Source organism: Chrysemys picta, chromosome 2 (assembly GCF_011386835.1).
Source record: "Chrysemys picta bellii isolate R12L10 chromosome 2, ASM1138683v2, whole genome shotgun sequence".
NCBI lineage: Eukaryota > Metazoa > Chordata > Testudines > Emydidae > Chrysemys > Chrysemys picta.
This window is the reverse complement of record NC_088792.1, coordinates 76,831,361-76,854,024: the sequence shown is the minus strand read 5'-3', so window position 1 is coordinate 76,854,024 and position 22,664 is coordinate 76,831,361. Positions and strand designations below refer to the sequence as shown.

At 39.8% G+C, this 22,664-nt stretch overlaps 1 protein-coding gene across 18 annotated transcripts in view; it reads right to left on the bottom strand.

The window, feature by feature from the left end:
* The window catches only part of RBMS3 (RNA binding motif single stranded interacting protein 3), a 917,250-nt gene that overhangs the window by 20,062 nt on the left and 874,524 nt on the right, over positions 1-22,664 (bottom strand). For 17 of the 18 annotated variants that reach the window (XM_042840448.2, XM_065583518.1, XM_042840438.2 and 14 more), the window contains one exon: positions 19,008-19,118. The exons of the other annotated variant lie outside the window; for it this stretch is intronic. In XM_042840448.2, coding sequence (XP_042696382.2) covers positions 19,008-19,118 — 111 coding nt within the window. The remainder of the gene's footprint in view (positions 1-19,007; positions 19,119-22,664) is intronic. 18 annotated transcript variants of the gene reach the window in all.

Here is a 22,664-nt window from a genome sequence, read left to right as displayed (position 1 = left end):
AAGTATGGTCTGTAGTAATGTTTACATGGGAGGTTTCTGAGCAGCAAGCTGCTGAGCTGACACACAGTAACTTGCCATGTAGACAAGCCCTAAAATACATCTGACTTGCTCAGTGAGTGTTGGTTATCACTGAACTTCTGTCATCCCTTAGATTTTTGCTTCAGACCTGGTGCACCGAAGAGAATGAAGAAACGATACACCTGAATAGCCTCCAAGATGGTTTCTTCTGTCACAAAACTCTCTCTGCACTCCCTTTCCTGGACATTTACATACAATCATTCCCATCAATTTCTATATATTTTATATATTATATATATTTCTATATATAATCCTTTCTATTAATCCCTGAGGAGGATGGAAGCCAAGACTGTTAAAATATTTTCAAGTTAAACGTTCATCAAAAATGTTTCACAGGAAATAACCAAACCTGGGTTTTCTGACATGGCAGGTTTGAATTGCCTGATTATTTCTGTAGCATGTTACTGATCTTTTTGGACAAGCAGCACAGTGACTTCTCAACGCTAATAGTTGATGAATGTGTCTCACGGAGGCTATCTCCAAGAATCTAGTCTTAAAAGATGTAAACTACTCTACCCCCAATAAGTGAGTTTCCAAGCAGTTTGGATTAATTTATCGTTAAGACAACATGAAAGAAACATTCAGAGTTGTTACATAACGACTACTGTATCACACACTTTTCCATTTCTGTTTTAACAACATCCTTGAGTATGGACAGCTCTAGGACCTAAACCTGATACAGATGTAGCAATGTAATTAAAAGCTGATAACTAGATGCACAGAGAATAGGCAGAAACATAGTAAAGATCATATAAGTATTAGTATTTATAATTTCATTGAAGCAGAAAGAATTTTACGATCACCTGTGTGGAAATGATACACAGATGAGAGATATGATGTAGTGAGCCACTGGCACATACTACTAAGAGTACCCCCGTGAAGCCCATACCGTAGTTGAAATACAGTATTGCTCAGTCCTTTGTCCCTACAAGATTCCTAGAATCCAAATATTTCTGTAAGTCGTAATGAAAGCTTTCTATAAAAAAAGGCAGTTTTAAGGCTTTTTGCTGGATTATCTCATTAAAAAGAGCCTTATAAAGGAACCTTGTATGTATAATGTTTTAGTCAGATCCATCAGTTACATTAATATATGATCACAGAGTGAAGGTAACATTACCTTCAATGGAAAATGAAACTGCCATTAAATGTAAAGAATTATAGTTTTAGCATATTACACTACAAAATGTTATTTTCTGTGGGAATAGAAATCAGTTCAGTTAACATCCTTCATAAATTTACATGATCATTAGTTAAGTCTCTGTGTGTGTAAGGGCGGGGGACGGCATTTTTGTGAGTTTTTTTCCCCTATGTACTTCAAAATCTTGCAGTCCATACTCAGTACCTACCGAGGGAAAATGAAGATCAAAATCAGTGGGTGTTCTGCCAGAGTAAGGACCAGGGTTGGCTCCAGGCATCAGCAAAGGAGGCAGGTGCTTGGGGCGGCCCATAGAAAGGGGCGGCACGTCCGGGTCTTCGGCGGCGGGTCCCTCAGTCCCTCTCTTCCTCTTTGAGCTGCCACCAAAGAGGAAGAGAAGGAGTGAAGGACCCGCCGTCGAATTGCCGCCGAAGAATGAAGCAGCGCAATTGAGCTGCCGCCAAAGTGCCGCTGTCGGCTTGATCTTTTTTTTTTTCCCGCTTCGCCACTTGGGGAGGCAAAAAAACTGGAGCCGGCCCTGGTAAGGACTGATTAAGAAAACCTCAGGATTTGGCCCTAAGTGTGCTATTTATCCATTGTGAAGGGGTGTAACGGCATGGGACCCGCCACTCACAAGTGCCCCCTTCTGGTCGGGTGTGTCTGCAGTCCTTCAGTTTATGGTGACCCCTGTTGGTGGTTTCTCAGGCAGGTTTTCAGTGACTCAGCCAAGTCACTGTCTCTACGTGAAACAGAACAAATCCCTTCTGGTATATACAGTCTTTAACTTGTCCCAGCCCTAGTATGGGCCATACCCACAGGGCTTCCTCCCTGGAGACACTGTCTTCCTGAAGCCCTCTCTGGGTTCAGTCCCAGCAGCCAGCTAGGAGCACCTTCTTTGCTCCCCCAGTCCCTGCCAACAGACTGATCTGTCTGTGGTCCTGCTGCTTTCAGTCAGCCAGGAACACAGTGCTCTCTCCTCCAGCTCAAGGCAGCAACTGACTTTCTCTGGCTCTGCGGCTTTTTGTGTGTCCCTCCGGGGCCCTGACTGGCTGCTCCCTGCAGCCACAGTAGGCCGTTTGGAGGACTTCTTTTCTGCCTCCTCTCTGGGATAGGGTGTGGCAGGACCCCGAGCCTCCCACAGGGGGCCTCTGGACCTAGTCCATCCCATCACAAGGGGTTACTGAAATGTGTCACACTGAATCTATTCCATGGCAATCTTACAATGAAGTGGAAATACAGTTTTTCAGGGTGCTGATTAAGTGGATTTAACTGCACTGTCAGTTCATAAGTCAACACTGATCTGCTATACTATATAGACAGGTATTCAGTGCTCAAAGTGAACAGAGGGTTACAGGATTGAGCCCCTGCATGTTTTAGCAGCAGAAACAAAACACTGGACACCTCAGAAATTAATTAGTTCTTACACTTTCCCTTGCACTAAGAGAAAAAAAGAAGATGCAAGAGACTGAAAAAAATCAAAGAAAATGCTGAAAGAAAGAGAATAAGCAAACAGACAATTATTATTGCAAGGGGTTGGATTATCCCTCTTGTGCCATATTCCTTTCTTCTTTACCGTATTATCATTGTGCTCTATTCCCCTGCTCAGATTTATACTGCAATTTTACAAGGGTTCCTCTACTGTGTCCATCCCATTTTGAGCACGACATGTCCTGTGTATTACATGCTAATCAGGCAAGCAGCTCGTGCGTTCTGTGCATTGTGGTAAGATGTCTCATTCTGCTGGGAAAATGTGATAAGCAGCTAGTGCTGATGAAATGTGAGAGGAGTGATCTTTCATGCTGACTTTAGTGCTGAATACCTCTTCATATTGGTAGGTAGTTAAGGCCTAGAGAACAAGAACATTTAAAAAAAACAAACAAACAACCTTTCTCCATAATGCCTTATTTAATAGCGCTTTATGGGTGTGTGCAGTACTTATTTCCCCAGGAATTATATTAACAATGCTTGAAAGGCCCGGTGAAACAGATGTGCTTTGGTGTTGGCTGAACAGCAGCATTCCAAGGCTGTTCTTTGTGTGTAGAGCTCCAAGGGAGACAGATCCTGCACATATACATTCAAATGATATACAATCACCAAGCTGTACCGATTCATGCCTAAACTCCCTGTGCTATTCTGGGTAACACAAATATCAATGGTATGCATTTTAAGGTAAAGCAATACCTAACAAAGTCAGTGCTGAGTGAAAAGTAATTCAATTCAGTAGGAAAAAAAATTAGGGCTGTCAAGCGATTAACACAATTAATCGTGATTAATTGCACTCAAACCATAATAGAATACCATTTAATTAAATATTTGTGGATGTTTTCAACATTTTCAAATGTATTTATTTCAATTACAATACAGAATGCAAAGTGTACAATGCTCACTTTATATTTATTTTTGATTACAAGTATTTGCACTGAAAAAAACAAAAAAAAATAGTATTTTTCAATTCATCTAATACAAGTACTGTAGTGTAATATCTTTATCATGAAATTTGAACTTACAAATGTAGAATTATGTACCAAAAAAACTGCATTCAAAAATAAAACAATATAACATTTTAGAGCCTGCAAGTCCACAGGCCAACTTCTTGTTCAGCCAATCGCTCAGACATACAAGTTTCTTTACATTTGCAGGAGATAAAACTGTCTGTTTCTTGTTTACAATGTCACCTGAAAGTGAAAACAGGTGTTCTCATGGCACTGTTGTAGCCAGCATGGCAAGACATTTATGTGCCAAATGCACTAAAGATTCATATGTCCCTCCATGCTTCAACTCATTCCAAGGGACATGTGTCCATGTTGATGACAGGTTCTGCTTGATAACAATCCAAAGCAGTGCGGACCAACACTTGTTCAGATGTCACCAGCAGAAAGTTGATTTTCTTTTTTGGTGGTTCAGGTTCTGTAGTTTCCGCATCGGAGTGTTGCTCTTTTAAGACTTCTGAAAGCATGCTACATACCTCGTCCCTCTCAGATTTTGGAAGGCACTTCAGATTCTTAAACCTTGGGTTGAGTGCTGTAGTTATCTTTAGAAATCTCACATTGGTACCTTCTTTGCATTTTGTCAAATTTGCAGTGAAAGTGTTCTTAAAATGAACAACATGCTGGGTCATCATCCGAGACTGCTATAACATGAAATATATGGCAGAATGCAGGTATAAAAGAGCAGGGAACATACATTTCTCCCTCAAGGAGCTCAGTCACAATTTTAATTAACGCATTATTTTTTTCATGAGTGTCTTCAGCGTGTACTCTGGAATGGTGGCCGAAGCATGAATGTTGGGCATTCATGAATGGGCATATGAATGTTTAGCATATCTGGCACGTAAATACCTTGCAATGCCGGCTACAAAAGTGCCATGAAAATGCCTGTCATCACTTTCTGGTGACATTGTAAATAAGAAGAGGGCAGAGTTATCTCCTGTAAATGTAAACAAACTTGTTTGTCTTAGTGATTGGCTGAACAAGAAGTAGGTCTGAGTGGACTTGTTGGCTTTGAAGTTTTACATTGTTTTGTTTTTGAGTGCAGTTATGTAACAAAAAAAATCTACATTTGTAATTTGCACTTTCACGACAAAGAGATTGCACTACAGTACTTTTATGAGGTGAATTGAAAAATACTGTTTCTTTTGTTTATCATTTTTACGGTGCAAATATTTGTAATTAAAAAGAATATACACTTTGATTTCAATTACAAAACAGAATACAAAATATCTGAAAATGTAGAAAAACATCCAACATATTTAATACATTTCAATTGGTATTCTATTCTTTAACAGTGTGATCAAAATTGCGATTAATCGCGATTAATTTTTTTAATCGTGATTAATTTTTTTGTTAATCTCGTGAGTTAACTGCGATTAATTGACAGTCTTAAAAAATTAATCAGTCTTCTCTTCACATTCAAAGTCCAGTGTATTGGTTGTAAATAATTTTAGAGAGGAACCGAAACAAAAGTAAGAAAGCACAAGAGGAGCAGCTCTGAGGTAGAGGCTTGAAAGAAGAGTAAGTAACAATGGCTGTTCTTGTTGCAGTTTTATTCAGGTTGTCAATTTTTGAGAAAAATGAGAAAAAAACCCAATCCCGGGGTGAAGGAAGTTGAAATGCAGAAAACCACTGAGCAATGTAACAATGGGGAAGACATTAATACACTTACAAATACCCATATTTCATCCTTATGAATGTTCTCTATCTGACAGAACTCTCCACACAGCACTTAAGCGGTACCGGCTAAATGGTTGACAGACAGATGTGGGAAGTTATGGCTCAAAATGTTTGCTTGCCAGAGAGAAAAGGTGACATTTTTTGCTGAAAATCCTTTAAGGTAAACTGACCCCGTGTCTGCTGGCATGCTGCCATTTTTCTATAAGCTCTTATTACCATGGTGTATTTCAAATGGATTGGGTATGGTGCTTTTCCATTTTGCTAATGAGAAAAGCTAAAGGCCATTACTTGTTCTGATTAAGATCCCTGAGGGAAAGAATGTGATGTGTATATTACTAGGGCATATAAAGGGAAGTATGTGGCATTGGTAATCAATCAGATGAGAGGTAGACAAAAAATACTGAAATCTTATCCTGTGACTACAAAGGAATAAGGTAGGGAAAGACAGAAAGTGTCTTTAAAAGGTGACTTATAGGGGGATCAGTTATAATGATATTAGTATGATCAATGACTACGGCTACTATCTGGGAAAAATGTAATTACCAAAATGAAAACTTCCAAATGGCATGCACTGATCAAGGGCAGAGGTATTGTCATATTTCTAATAGCACTGTCAACTCTCATTCAAGCAATGTATGACAGTGACTTCTACCAGAATTACAATACTAAAACTGTTGATCGGTGTTTCCATTGCTTGGAAGGGAGTAGGACAAAAAAGGGTTGTAAAAATTTGCTCTGAACTTTAAAAACTTGACTAAATCTCAGCCCAAGGGCAAGTTAAAAATGTAAACCTTTTTTTTTTAAGTGAGAAAAAAGATTGTGTGTGGTTTTATGGGCCTTTTTTGTGTGTGCAGTTCTGTGCACTCATAAATGGTTTCAACGGAAGTAAAATAGGGTTTTGTAGACCACTGATCTGTTAATCTTAAAGGACATTCAATCAAAAAATGTACCGTAAGGAGCTCTCCTCTATTTGCAGGGGGATAGACTGGATGGTCCAATAAGGTCTCTTCCATCTATGTTTAACCTTTACCGATGAGTAGGATCTTTTACAAATTGTAAATGGTTGAAAAATTGAAGCTTGGAGACCTATATTCACTCATTTTTAAAGGACTTTTCGTTTAAAGTCTGAAGCTACCATAGGATACGTGCCCCAAGTGACAAGTGAAGTCAAAGGAGTCAGAAGTGCATATTCTAAGACAGGATAAAATCCTTTAAGCACATCCACAATACACTGTAGTAGTAGTACACATGTAATTTATACTACATTAATTCCAATTAATACTATAAATAGTTGCTGCATGTCAAAAAACAGCATCCCTACGATGTCTCCTTAAATGTACATTGATGTGGTAGACCATCACAATCTGTGATGCCAAAAATCTAATGATTTAGAGGCTATTATGTCCTATGATTGCAGCGATGAGGCCTGTAAGAGGGAGGATCTCATACGTCCATTGAGATTGTTTCAGTATTAACTTGACTGGTTTTCCTTCATCAACCCTCTGCTCTCCTGCAGATATTTGAGAGTCGATAAGGTGTGATTCTCAGGAGATCAACTTGTTTTGGGGGTTTAAAAGCCTGCTACTTCCATGGTTGGGGGGAAAAACAAAATAAATATTAAAAAAAATTTGCATTTTCAAATTTGGGAAATTTCTTCTCCCATACCTAGATCAGGGGTGACCTTGAAAACACAGACTCTATTAATCCTTATGAATGGCAATACATGAACATCACAGAGAGTTTGGGAAAAAATAAGCATGAAAGCTGAAAAAGCCCACCTACTGCTATCATATTGATATCCAATTGCCTGTAGCTTTCATTTGAGTTTTAAATGTAAAAGATGCTATACAGCCTAACATTAGTTATCAGTAAGCATTTGAGGTATCTCTGCTCCACTCATGCGAGAAAGACAAACACTACACAATTGTATTTTAGCACATATGGTCAAGCAATCAGGGTGGGTCAAAACATTCTGTTCTGTTCTAAAACCACAGCCTAGTTAGTGGATTGCTCTTCCCACAGGGATCTTGCAAGATCTATTCCTGGGTTTGGTTGTACTTTCCGGTTCTTTGATAAACTCTTTGGCTTTGGTGCTTTAGCCATATGGCACACCGACTGACTGAGAAGCTCAAACATCTTCATTTTATACTGACAGTAGTGTCGTTGCAAAATGTGCCCTTTTCTGTTTTCTTTCTGTGTAAAACCACACATTCAAAAACAAGATAAAGTGCAGGGAAAATATTTGCAGTCGACAAAGCCATAATTGCACTACAGCCAATCCTCCAAGAACGTGACAAACAGTATGACAAAGTGGCCACTTTTCTACTGAAGAAATGACTTTATATCAATACCTTTAAGGCCCCAGGACATACAAGATTCACCTTACAAAGAAGAACCTCTAATGACCTGTGTATGTTATGTTGTATACCTAAGCTTCTGCTGAAATAGAAATCAATAGGGTTAATGTTTAAAAGGTAGGAGACTGGCTGGTCATGGGGATGTAGGAGGGAGTCTGCACAGTTCTCTCAGTGACTGGCTGATTTCAGAGGTGATGAATTTTGCCTCTGGGGAAGTGTGTCAGCCAACCTGTACAGCAGTAACACCCCTTTCCAGCACTGAAGGAATTATAATTGTGCAAACTGAGACGGCAGCTGCTTAACTGTCATTCCGGCCTGAGGACTGGAACTTTTTGCTTATGGTGAAAGATCATGAGAAAGAATGCAAGGAAAGTGAAGTGAAAAACAGAGAGCAAAAAAAGAGAAAAAAATACAGCCACCAACGAACAGCACTGTCAGTATGATTAGTGACCCGAGGGAATAAAAATGTAAAAACATATGAGATTCATGATGAATTTTGATGCTGGTTTTTAAAACATTTTAATAATTTACCACAATTTAGCTCTTTTAAAAATTTTGAATTGCAGTCAGGATCCCTTGATATTATGAGTTAAAAACAAATATTTGACAGGAAGTAGATTAAATTCCAACTCCTGGTACACTGAAGAGGTAAGAGGTCAAGTCAAATCTAACTGGAATAGGTAATTTCTACCCTTTTCTTAATGAGGGACAGCTCATCAGCTGATGTAAATTGGTAATCTCCATTGACTTCATTGGAACTACACCAATTCATATCAGCTGAAAATCTGGCCCTTCCCTTGAATGTATTTTCTGTGTTACAAGATCTGCACTAAACCACTGTGATGGTTTTCAGTAGAATCTACTGTCCATAAAATATGAAACAGTTCACAGTATGCAGCTCATTTTCCTTGAGACTACCTAAGTGGTGTTACAAGAGTTATTTAGTTAATGTTTCCACAAAGCTCTGAAAATATAAATTGTAATATGTGCTGTTACTACTGCCTACTTCAGTATATCTCACAAAAGATTGCAGTCCCATTCTTCCCAGTATGAAGAACATGTGTTATAGCCTCCCTCATGCATAGCTACTACTTTCAAATAAAAATTAGAAAACTAGGAATAGAATGTTAAACAGTATCCCCAGACAATGTGTGCTGGTTCTGTTTGAACCAAAAGTTTCTCTAAAAATCCCACAGCTAGCTAAATGGAATTGATTACACAAGAGGGGCTTAGAACTAAGTGTAGTTGTTGCAATTTGCAATGGGCATAGCTCCTTCTGCAAAGGTCTCCAAGGAATAATTATGGTCCAAAGGCTCCTTAATCCTTTAGGCCACTGCACCAAACCAGCACACACTGTCTGGTTTACTCTTTAACATTCTATTTCTAATTTTCCAATTTTTATTTGAAAGTAGTTGTTGTGCATGAGGGAGCCTATAACATATATTCTTCATATTGGGAAGAATAGGATTGCAATCTTTTGTGAGATATACTTAAGTAGGCAGTAGTAACAACACTTATAATTGCAATCATACATTATTACCTCTTGGTATCAATATCCAATAGAATATGTAATATAATAAGATTCCTAGTTTTAAAATTAAGCTTGAATAGATGCTATGGGGCACCAGCTCATATTTTTCTTCTCGGAAACGCATGAAAATGTAACATTGATTGTGAAATTTACAAGAAAATTAATGAGATGGATTTATAAACCTTCAAATACATCATTTTATTCCTCACCTTCTGTTGCAAGTTAATTACTTTAAAGTCTCCTATCATACATTTTTGATCTCCAGCTCCGTTAGATTTAGTTTTAAACAAAGGCCAAGGAATCTCAGGAAGGACATTATCCTTGCCCAGGTATAGTAGCACAGATGTGTAGTATAGAAATAAAGCAAAGGAAACTTGTTTGTTTGGCCAGTATACTCTGAATAGAATTTATTTATTTTCTATTAATCACTTCATAACCTACCACAACTTGCCAAGCACAGGTGAAGTTGCTGTCATTAAAATGTTAGTTTAACAGCTATGTCTTGCTCCATACACTAATTACCGCCAAACTTTATAGCTGGCTGAAAAATTGAATGAATTTTCCTGGAAAATGTTTACGATGGAAAATTATGCCTGAAAGACTAAAATTGTGACACTTCTTTCCTGCCAAAAAAGCAAATTCCAGAGTCAACAACCCTCTTCTAAGAAAGCGATGTCACCCCACAGCAAGTCAGTCCTACGGACAGTCAATTGGGACATTCTTGCCAATACCAGTGGTGTGGTGATGGAATAGGGGAGAGATGGCCTTGAAGATAACCAGGTCCCTGGGCTCCGTATGGTAGAAAATTACCATTTTGTTGGAAGAGACAGGACAGAAAGACTGGGCAGGTGCCTGGTAAGGCGACAAGGTCAAGGACCCTTCTTCCTACCCGTCTCCTTACATACCCCATTCAGTGGCCAGTGGAATATTCAAAAGAATGGTGCACCTTGTCCATTCCTGCTGAACACTGGGGAGCTTGGACAAGGATCATGCCTCTTGGAGGTGCAATCGTTCCCTGAACTCACCCTAGGGTGGTGCAGCTCTCAATTGTCACACAACATAAAACTGCCATGTTCAAAAGTTATTTACCTTGCTAGAAAAACAACTCCGTTCGGCAAACTCCAAAATTCATTTGATACAGCTGCTCTCAAACCCCACACTACAGTTTAATGAAATGCGCCGACTGAACTTTTTTATAGTAAAAATTGGTTATAACGGTACTTCCAAATTGAGTCTTTTAGGACCGTGAGGATTCCATAGCTACATAACACAGACTGAATCTCATATAATTCACAAATAATAAAATATCATCTGAGGGCATGGAGGTTATTGCCATCAATGACTCCCTATGGCACCGTAAACCACTTAAGCGAAGCTTTGACTTTTTGAGAATTTCAAGCAGCAATCCCAACATGCACAGAATACCAGCATAAACTCCATTTGATAAGACTGCACCCTTAACTAGATAATTCAGTGGATACAGCCACAGAAAATCCATGTAAACTGACCTTGCATCTTAAATTACTTGATCCTGGACAGGATGGTACTTCCAGGTGAGTAAGACATCAGCAGTGAAGCATGCCATACAAATGTACCTCAAACATGTATTATAGTCTGGCACTTTCCCTTAGAAAAAAATTAAACATTTGACCACCAGTATCTTGGCCACATAAAAGGGTCATCACCGTATTGCAATGAACACCAGTGGAATTCAATGGTATATTGTTTGTGGTCCTGGCACTATGCCCGGATAGACAAGCTATGTACAGGCTATGTCATTTTTGTTACTGATTTAAAAACATCAAAAATAGAGATGATGCAAATATCATTCCTTTTCAATTCTGCCCACAGTACACCCTGTAGGCATTTTCCTCTTGTGGCATTGTCCCACCTTCAGGAATGTCACAGCACCAATAAGCCAGTGTTTCCATGAAGTCGTCTTGTGCTTGGAAATTAAGCTTTCCCTACGAAAAGCCACTGGGGATACAATTCATATATTTCTGTTCAGAACGCACGCATGGGCAAACATGCATTGCTTCCTGAAATGTACACATCATCCATGAAGTGAATTGTAAACATACTGACTCACCTAACACATAGTGAAACAACTTAGCCCCAACTGCAGAAGGACTTTTCAGAGTTAACAGTGTGAACAGCCGGCTGAAATGCATGTCTGCTCTTTGGTTGTCTAAACTCCAGTTGGTGAAAGAAAAACACTGTTTTGACTTATAGTTCTTGTCTGATTTTGGTATGTTATGCTCAGAAAACATTTTTAAATGGTATATCATCTTTTGAAATTACAGCGCTTAAATGAAAAATAGAAAAAAGAAACTATCCATATTATTACTTAGTTTCATATTGGGAGTCTCATTATTGCTTTTCAACAAAGAACACAAGTTAGAGATAAAAAGACCCCCTCGCCCATCTCCTTGCCAATGCCTGATAGTTCTCTGCAGTACAATTTCTAGCTTTAAATATCCCAGGTGATGGGCTTCCACCATTTCCCTTAGATGATTATTCCAAACTCTAATACATTATCATTCTCTGAAAGATAATCAAGCTAAAATTTTCCCTATCTTAGTTTTACCTCATTATTCATAGTTATACCAATGTGTACCACACTAAATAATTCCTCTCTTTCCTTGGTGCTTATACATTTAAGATATTTGCAGACTGCTATGTCGCTTAAGTTGCTGCTTTTCTACATTAAAAATGCTTTTTTTATTCAGCTCATTGATGGTGTATGTGTAAAATGAATGGTTACACAAAGCTATTTTTCAACCATTTTTCTTCCCCTCCCTCTTTTCCCATTGCCCTGTCCCCCTTTCCCACACCACCGTCCTTTGGCTTTCTGTTTACCGATTCCCCTCCTAACCAAAACCCACCCAAAAATTTAAAACGAACAAACAAATTGGGGCACTAACATCCATGACATGTGCAGGCCATCACATGATCACACACTGCTTGTACATTCTATTCCTTTGCCCTACCCTGTGTCTGTCTTGTCTATTTAGACTGTAAATTCTTGGGGCAGGGACTGTCTAATAATCTGTGTTTGTACTATGCCCAGCACAATGGGGCCCCACTCGTGGTTGGCCTTGAGGCACTACTGTAATAAATATAACAACAACAACTTCAGAGGGTCTGGCTGAAGATCATGTACGGAAACCGGTGACCCTTTTCAGGACACGATGTAGATTAGTCACTATGTGCTGTACACAATATGGCTAATGCATTTCAGTATCCACTCGATGTGTTTTAATATAAAGGAGTTTTTCTAAGAGGTACGTGCCTATTGCTAAGTGATGTGCATGTTTTTTAAGAGAACACTTTGAATTATATTCTCAATGGCCCCTCATATTTTCTATCGTGGGCACTTCTAGTAACAATAAATAGCGTGACAGCAAAGCCGTATAGGAGAAACTAGCCTCTGAGCACTCAAGTTCACAGACACTTGAAGCCCGTTGAACACATTTGGATCATATAGCAACAGATTTGCAGTTATGAAAATAAAATGTTCGTCAACTTCTTACATTTTAGCCACCACTTCAATGTTTTGATTTGCATTTGTATTATCATTTCTCCATATGTCAATTTAACTTTTTATCACAATCATCTAGGGGCCAGCATCCTTCCATGAGAAGAGGCTTTAGATTGGGCTAATCCTGCCTCCAGTAATGGCCATTAGCTGATGCATGAGAGGCAGGCAAAGAGTCCAAACGATCTACCTGTTCATCTGTGCAATGTTGCAGATGGAGGTACTGACCAAATACCTCCAGAATGTTCTGTGTAGGTTTCATTGAATCAAAAACTGAATCCACATCATCTGTGTTTGTGCCCCTTTTATTTTCCTTTTCTCTGAATAGTTTAGCTACTGAATTTCCCGGAAGGAGCGTTTGCAGAAACAAAGCACGTTGTAGGCATACTATAGTGTAGAATGCTCTTAGAAAGTGAATGCTCAGCTCATAAATGCAGCAGTCACACCAGGAACTGGATTTTAAGTGTTCTGCTCAGCCAGTAAGGGAACAGAAACATATTATTCATGTGACCCATGGCCAAATTTTTCAAACCTGGGTGGCTAAATGTTGGTTCCTGAAGCCATATTTAGGCATCTGAATAGAAGCAGCTTGCAGTCAATGGAAGCTTAAGGTGCTCAACACTTTTGAAGAGAAAAGGGAGGTGAAAACCATGCAATGAATTATTTACTCAGCTCTAATTTAAAAATGTCTTTCCTTGCTATCCCCAGCTAGTGATCATATTCTGAACCACAAGACACTATATCCTTTTAGGTTTTTTTACTTAGCTGTTGTGACTGCGAATGTTATTCATATCAATGTCAATTCTATTTTTAAACACCTTGCTCACCTATTTGTCTTATGAGTATCGGAAGCAGCAAATTCTACAGATTGATTAGCTGCTACATGAAAAAGTTATTTTGATTTTAAATTTGGTGACTTTCAATTTCATTAACTATCCCCTTGTTTATTTCAAACTATAGGACAGACTAATAGGAGCAGCCAAGTGGCTTTCACTGCACTATTTGTTATTTTACATTACACTTACAGAGATTAATCTACACCAGTGGTTCTCAAACTTTTGTATTGGTGACCCCTTTCACACAGCAAGCCTCTGATTTCACCTTATAAATTAAAAACACTTTTAAAAAATATATTTAACACCATTATAAATGCTGGAGGCAAAGCAGGGTTTGGGGTGGAGGCTGACAGCTCACGACCCCCCATGTAATAAGGTCACAACCCCTTGAGGGGTCCCAACCCCAGGTTGAGAACCCCTGGACTAGTCTTTTCCTTTCCAAACAGATTAATTTCTCTCTGAAAGAACCTGTTTCCCAAAATTGCACTATGCTGCTAATCATTTTCATTTGTCCAGGTCCTAAGATGAGAAAATGGACAAGGGTGATCTACTTAGTACCAGGTTGAACCATATTTTAACTTCATTTGCTGTCGGTCCAGTCTTGTACTCTCCAAGCAAACTGAAACAGACAGTCAAACAAAATAAAAGAGCTTCAAGATTAAAACCTGATTAACATCAAAATCAAAAGATTGTAAAGAAATGTTGCTCCTATAAATTGTCAGGGACCACATGATGTACTATTAAAACAACAGACAAGATCATTTCGTAACAAAGCTCTGAACATTACTGGAATTTGGTGACATCATAGACTATTCATGGCCAAAGTATGTGCAAAGAAAATTATTGATTAAAAAAACCAAACAAACCAGTTATTCTATTGAGAGCCTTTGGTGACATTGTAAATCATCAGTGACCCTATAGTATCCAAAGGAAATAACAGATAAGAAACTTGTAACAAGCTTGTTGTTCCATTGAGAGGTTCTAGAGATATCATCAAGCTCTAGTGGCAACAGAAATAGCTAACAAAGTAAGAGATAAGAAATGATGTACCAGAATAACACGCCTGTTATTCCATTGAGGGATTTCTGGTGACATTGTAAACCATGAAAGCAGAGTTAGGATGGTTTGCAATATCAACGGAGCCCTGAGATAAACTAACATCATTTTTATACACAACTGATTATTTTATACCTAAGTATTGTGACAGACCCAGACCAGTGGGGTACAGGAGTCTGGTAGAGGGCAAATATACTGGTCACTGGATGAGTAGTTTTCTGTTCCCTGAGTGACCAGAGCAGGGGCTGCACTAGAGTAATCAGGAACCTGCTAGAACCAGTTAAGGCAGGCAGGCTAATTAGGACACTTGGAGTCAGTTAAGAAGAAGCTGCTAGAATCAATTGAGGCAGGCTAATCAGGGCACCTGGGCTTTAAAAAGGAGCTCACTTTAGTTTGTGGTGTGAGTGTGAGGAGCTGGGAGCAAGAGGCGCAAGGAGCTGACAGTGTGTGCTGCTGGAGGTCTGAGGAGCATAAGCGTTATCAGACACCAGGAGGAAGGTCCTGTGGTGAGAATAAGGAAGGTGTTTGAAGGAGGCCATGGGGAAGTAGCCCAGGGAGTTGTAGCTGTCATGCAGCTGTTACAGGAGGCACTATAGTCAGCTGCAGTCCACAGGGCCCTGGGCTGGAACCCGGAGTAGAGGGCAGGCCTGGGTTCCCCCCAAACCTCCCAATTGACCTGGACTGTGGGTTCTTCCAGAGGGGAAGGTCTCTGGGCTGTTCCCCAACCAACATGGTGAATCTCTGAGGCAAGAAAATCCGCCAATAAGCGCAGGACCCATCAAGATACAGGAGGAACTTTGTCACATTATCCAGAACAATTAAACAAATGTACAGTTTATAAAGAAGAATCAAGAGCTTGTGCTGCAAGTTTTGCTTATTTTCTTTTAAATAAGCAAGCAAAAGCTAAAACGGCCCGGCTGAGTGTGTGAAGAACAATTAAAAAGCACAGCTGAGCTAGCATTTTCAGTCTAAAAGCTGGCTTCCACTCACTCTCCCATTGGCATGGCCCCAAAAAGTTAAAAACGAAATAGGGCTATACTGAAGCAATTTCAAAACCGAAAACAAAATGGTCAGAAAAGCACATCTGCATATGAGGGGTGAGAGATGCTGCCTCAGGATGTGGGATGTACATGGAACCAAAGCGTCACCTTAAATACATGTTGGAAATAAAAGCAACAAGGTAATGACCTAAAACCTCCTTCAGGAATGAGCTATGGAGGGGACATATATGGCAAATATTCGTTTCCTTTCAAATGATAGATGGGTGCTGCTGATGGCTGAAAGTGTCATTGCCAATGTAAAAAGAGCCCAGCTGTAAGGACTGAAAGCTGTGTTCAGGCTGCGCAGTTTTATTTTTCTAAAGCGTTTTTATATTGTTTCCACTCAAGCTATCAATCATGACTTTTATTAAACTGCAAAACAGACGTCAGATCAATGGCTGTGTTAGACACATTTTGAGTGACAGGCTGATGATGGAACAATTCCAGCATCCATATATTATTAAATACACACTTATGCTATTCTTTCAGTGTTTCCATACAGAGCAGACCTACTCCCTATGCTGTCTCAGTAATGTATCATTTGAAGGGAAGAGCTAATTGTGGATAAATATTATATAAGGAAAATGAGGCTTGCTAGAATATATGCTAAGGTTATAATAAACTAGGAAAGGAGAGGAACATTCAGGGTTAAACCCGGCTCTCTATCCTTAGGTTAAGCCTTTGGGCCTTCCTTTTTAATCTACTGGCAGGAGCTGAGGAGGGATTGTCAGCCTTAATCAGAATTTTTAGGGTTTTCTCACTTTGTCACAATTGTGACCTTATTTAGGCTTAGATTTCCTTTACTTGCACAGTCAGCACACCTATGCAAATGTTTCCTGCTCTTTTTGAGTGAAGAGGTATGTACAAAAATATATATAAATAAGGCTGAATTGTGCCCTCTGGGTTATTCTCTGCTCAGTTCCTGATTCCAGGCAGATATGTGCAGGTGATCCAGGCAGCACAACTACCATCAAATTTGTCACTATCAATGAGTATTGAGGTTCAATGTGGATAAAGCACAGAGCATGGGGGGGGGGGGAGGCGAGAGGGGTGAAATCTACACCTACAACTCAGGGTAAGGCTGCTGTGGAGCCCCCCTCAGTAGTCTCTTCTTCCCAAACTATACCTGCCTATGAGCTGGAGTATTTGCTGTAGCTCTGTGCTTTCCATGGGAGGGGAACTGGGACCAGTGGATCTGAGTAAACAGAGATTTACAGTCACTCTCCTGGCCCACCACCACTATGGCCTCACATGTAATACCTCTTGTTATAGTATTCTGTATAAGATATCTAAATAAATAGTTGATCATTAATACATAAGGTGCTAGTGGATGGTGCTCAAGAATATGGGGTATCTTTCCTGGGTTTTTAAGACCAATAAAACTTCTTGTTGTTCACTGCTTATGGCTTCTTGTACTCATCAGTTTACATGCAGCCCCTTACACTACTTGGACTCAGTGACAAGATATTTTCCATAGTACATAGGGGATGCTAGTCACTTCAGGATTGTTGTTTTCCCAGCAAGCATCAGGCCAGCCCTTAATTGGAGCTCAATCAATCCAGAGAGCCTTCTGCTGGCCCTCTGCACCATGGGTGAATTTTCCCCATAATGTGGATTTGGCTGCAGAAAGGGTTGCAACCCTGCATTTTGGAAACACACAGGCCTTAGTGAACCAATGGCTTGGTTCATGTTTGTAGCCAGGTTTAGAGCCAATTCTTCACTCGGGCACACCCTGGATGGCTGTTTTGCCCGAAACGTATTTTATGCTGGTTAAATGGTTTGTCTAAGGAAGTAAATGTATAAAAGACTTTTAATAAAAAATCTTTGCATATTGAAAGCTCTTAGATTAAATTGGGACAGATTGCTGCTAACACGAAGTAGAATTGTTTGACTTTTTGGCTTGTTTGTTGAAAACAAGCTGGTTGAAAGATATCCAGTGACTGTAGCACCCTGTTGCAAACTTTTAAAGGACAAATTTGAAAATATGAGCACAACAGAAATTTTTAATTCACTTTTTAGATTGATCATAAAATGTGATTCAGTTCCGATAATCAGAGTAGCATTCTTTTTTCTAACAGAGCTGGATTCATGCCCTGGGATTCATGAACACTGGTCTAAATAAACTAAAGAACCTTCTCAAACTTCAGAATGTGAGCACTCTTCCTTCTCTTCAGAATGCTAGAATATTGCTGTCAATTAATATTGCACATTCTACAGGCAAAGGTATCATTACATAAAGACTATCTTAAAAGGATATAAAATGACTCATACAATACAATAATAGCAAATATAATACATCTGGTCATGCCACCTTAACCAATTGCAAAATAGCAACCAAAAGGACACTAGCAGCGGTTTGATGTTAGCATAGATCATTAGTTGGGAATTTCCTGGTTTTATATGAAGACTGTTAGAGGAAAATTTTCTAAGTCATCCAAAGGGTTTACATCTGCACGATTCTCTCCAATGTCAATGAGAGACAAAGGGCAAAAGTCCCGAGAGCTGCTTCAACATACCCTTACTGCACTTTTTAAATACATGTTTAATTCTCTCAGTAAAATGGATCTGTCATCAACAAACTCTAAAGACAACTAAAATGCATCTGGGCATTCCTTGCCAGGGAGCTATCTAACTGGCCAATCAAGGCTTCAATTTTACATACAGATATTCTTACTAGCCACAGTAGCCTCCCTTAGGTTCATGTGTCCAAGGAAAATAAGAAGAATAGTGAGAAAAGCACTGAGATCATATTTCTATTTGTTTGTTTATTGCTGGAAACATATAAAATAGATGGCAAAGAATGATGAACTAGCATATTCAGGCATCCTGAGAGATGAATAAAGTCTGATATAGCAACAAAAATGGGGGAAAAAACACTGAGGTTGGAATTAACTTGAACCAGATCTGGAAGGAAAGATGACACAATAAAGTATGTAAAGTAACAGTATAAGGAAGAAACAAATATGCCATACGCCAAAGAAATCACTGCAAGACTCACAGAATGAACTACCGTGTCATGTTATAGATGGTTAAATTTTTCCTTTAGTTAAAAAAGCTTGTAGTGCTATGAGTGAAATATTAGGAAAAATTCATATAAAGAGTATACTAGATCTTCTATGTAACCGTTAAAAATTAATAAGCTAAGAAAAAAAGGAGCCATGGAACTATTAAAATAAAAAGAATGAAGTATCGGAAACTCAAGTGAGCGGAAATGACCTTGAGAACTCTGAAATTAATAAAACGATGTAGCATATTATCTGAACTTACCGTTCCTGTTGTGCCCAAGGAAAGGTGATTCATCTGTTGGGTCAAAGGGCCCATCATGCTTGCTGGCTGCATTGACATAGTGTGGTCCATTGTTGGCGTTATCACAGCACCCTGCAAATACACATGATTTCCACCTCAACATTTATTTTTTTTAAAAAGTCATCAATGTTCTTTAAATGAATGAATTTGGCTAATGCTTAATATTAATCTTAAAAGAGACTAATATATCTGTCATGTGAAATATATGTTGTTCCCATTGACAACCAAGACACACATATATATGACTAGTGAGGGTGTATTATGCCAGTTCCAATTAAATGTCATTTTTGGCTTCACTGCTTCTAACAAAAACATATGGTCTGTCTATAGTGAATGCTACTGTACATGGCAAAATGCCTGTCATTTACATTTTCCATATTCTATATGGAACAAGCTTACTCAGAGACACCACACATATGTCCCCAATTTTCCCTGGCTTTTAAAACCTTCAGTCCCTGATATATTCAACCTATAATGGTAATTAACTTGGCTTTTTCAATTTCTCTTAAGAGCTCTTGTTTGTGACATTTTCCAGGTGATTAAGCAAGACTAGCTGTTGACAACCATTATGGGAGCAACGTCTATTTTAAAAATACACATACACAGGTTTTAAATGCACCATTGCATGGCACCAAAGAGGTCAATAATAAACAGGACACAAGGTAAGGCAAGAACAAGACCCTAAACGAGAGAGAGAGAGAGAGAGAGAGAGAGAGAGAGAGAGAGAATGAATGAATGCCAAACAGAGAATTGGTAGGGAGAGCTGCTCTATAATTTTCATCAGCAATCAAAGACCCCATGTCAGAGCACCCATGGCTTTGCCCAAAGCTGCACATGCAAAATTCTACTCCCTGGTGGGCTAGAGAGGTGTCTCAAGAATGGTGCGAGTTGCTCCTTCTTTCTCTGCCAAAGTCTGAACATATTCCATTCCTTGTGCTCCTTAGTAAGGGATGGACAAGGCACACAAACTTGGTAGACCACAACATGGGCTATAAAGATAATTAAGCAAGGGTAAATAATTTCAGATGTTTCCAGCTCTCTCTCAATATGAATTCCACAGTGCACTCTGTGTGTCTGTGAATACATTGTAAAAATGTATACAGACACACTATGAAAGCCATTAAAAAAATGGGGAATTTTTTTGTGACATTTATATGAAACGTTTGTCTCCTTTCTTCATCAAGATCTTTCAAAGTCTGAATATTTTTGACCCAGAGCTATACAGGGGAATTCAGCATTAAGGATAAAAACCCCAATAATTTCTAAAAGCCATTGCCATTGGTTCTCAAGTGACTGCCTCACATTTATTTTGCACGGTTGGAAATCGTTTCTAAGAATGAGAGTGGAGGTGAGGTTTTCCATATTTTCAGCTGCACATAAGAAATAAAACAATTAGGGGGAATGCCAATCAACTTGTTCTGTCCTTGCCAACATTTTTCTTCTATGCTTATGTCTGATTTGAGAATCTCACTGATTCCTGGACAAGTTTGTATTAATCACTAAGAAATAATGCTCAAAAGGGGACTGGCTCAATTGATTGGTCCCTTTTGTAAGATAGTACAGCATGTGGGATACATACACACACACACACGCTTTATATTACATACCAGACTACATTCATTTGCATTCATGTAAGTCACTAGAGAAATGCAGCAAATGACTCTATACGAAACATAAAATCTCCAAAGAATAGTTGTGATATTCCAGTATGAATTCTTGTAAATATCAATGGGCTTATTAGTGTGCATGTTTCAAATCCGTCTTGTTTGTGCCAATTTTTGCTTCTTATTTTTGGCTGCTGCATTTAGTATTAGCTTTGATGAAACTACAATAGAGGAATTCATTCAAATTAACTGCAATAGTGCCACTATTCACCTTGGATGGAACAATTCTCTCAAAATCAGTTCTACAAACCTTCATCACAGATATTTTCTTCACCAGATCTTGCTCTTCCCCTTTTCCTCCTCACACATAAAATGATATTATTTTCCTTCACCCTATTCTATCTAGAGCCCTAATTGTAACCTATTTTCTTATTATTCTTTCTCCTAACAAATGTCAGAGAATCCATCCTTAGTAAACTTTTTGGGTGTAAGATAAGCCCATTCAACAGTTAATATGAGATTCAAAGCAAGAGTCTGCAGTAGCACCTTGCTCCAGGAAACTGCATTTTGTCCAGATGTTCAGCTTCACACAGGGCCGGTGCAAGGAAGTTTCGCGCCCTAGGTGAAACTTCCACCTTGCGCCCCCTCCCCCCAGCCCTGTGGCAGCTCCCCGCCCCCCCTTCCTGAATCTCCCTCCCCCCCCCCCCGTGGCAGCTCCCCCCCCGCGAACCGTGCGGCAGCTCCCCACCCCAGCTCAACTCTGCTCCACCTCCTCCCCGAGCACACCGCCCCCGCTCTAATTCTCCTCCCCTCCCAGGCTTGTGATGCTAAACAGCTGATTGGCGCCGCAAGCCTGGGAGGCGGGAGAAGTGGAGGAGCGACGGCGTGCTCAGGGAGGGGGTGTAGCAGAGGTGAGCTGGGGTGGGGAGCCCTGTGGCACCTCCCCCCCCGCCTTGAGACACCCCCACGGCAGATCCCCACCCCACCCCACCCCGCCCGGGGAGCCGTGCGGCACCTCCCCACCCCAGCTCACCTCTGCTCCACCTCCTCCCCGAGCACGCTGCCCCCGCTCTAATTCTTCTCCCAGGCTTGCGGCACCAAACAGCTGATTGGCACTGCAAGCCTGGGAGGCGGGAGAAGTGGAGTGGTGACCGCGCGCTCGGGGAGGAATGCTGTAAAAAAAAATTGGGGGCACTGCTTTTTGGCGCCCCCAAATCTTGGCACCCTAGGCAACCACCTAGTTCGCCTTAATGGTAGCACCGGCCCTGGCTTCACATAGCCTGGGATTCCAGGCCTGCTCCTGAACTTGAGATCTTGGAACATGTGTCCATGAATCTCAAGTACGCTATTTGGTTATAATAAGAATTCATGAAAATATGCAATTATAGTCAGAACCCAGAATCAGGCAATTTTTGTGTGTCGAAACACTAAAGCTTAAACTGAGTTTAACAGAAAAAAAATTATCCTAGGCATCTCTGCAAGCAGTTTTCTCCTTTGCCCTGGAGACGGCCTATTTCCTCAGAGACATCAGTGATGGATGATTTTAGCTCCTGACTACAATAGGACATGCAAAAATGCACATATGCATTCCCAGAGCATATGTGTGTGGCTGATCAATTAAAGCCCTGTCTGGCACACTGAAAGAACCGACTCCCAACAGTAGTAGCAGCGGCAATTAATTTGGGAGGCTCCCAAGGACAGTAAAAGCCTAGTTCACCTTTCTGATATTTCTGTTGCAAAAGGCATGACTGGAGGAACTTGGTTTGATTACAGATGTGGCAGACTGATGGTTACTCCAGTGTATAAATTCAGGAGCCTGGCAATCAAGGATGGACAGCAGCAAGGAAAGTTTGTGATTTAGTATTGTAAATACAAGTGCCAGACACTGAGTGGAAAAGTTAAGTACAAAATGTTTCTTTCAGTAAGCAAAACACAGTTACTGTGAATAAATTATTTTTAAAAATATAGGTCTTGGGGAAAATATATATCCAAAAAAAGAAATATACTTGGAGAT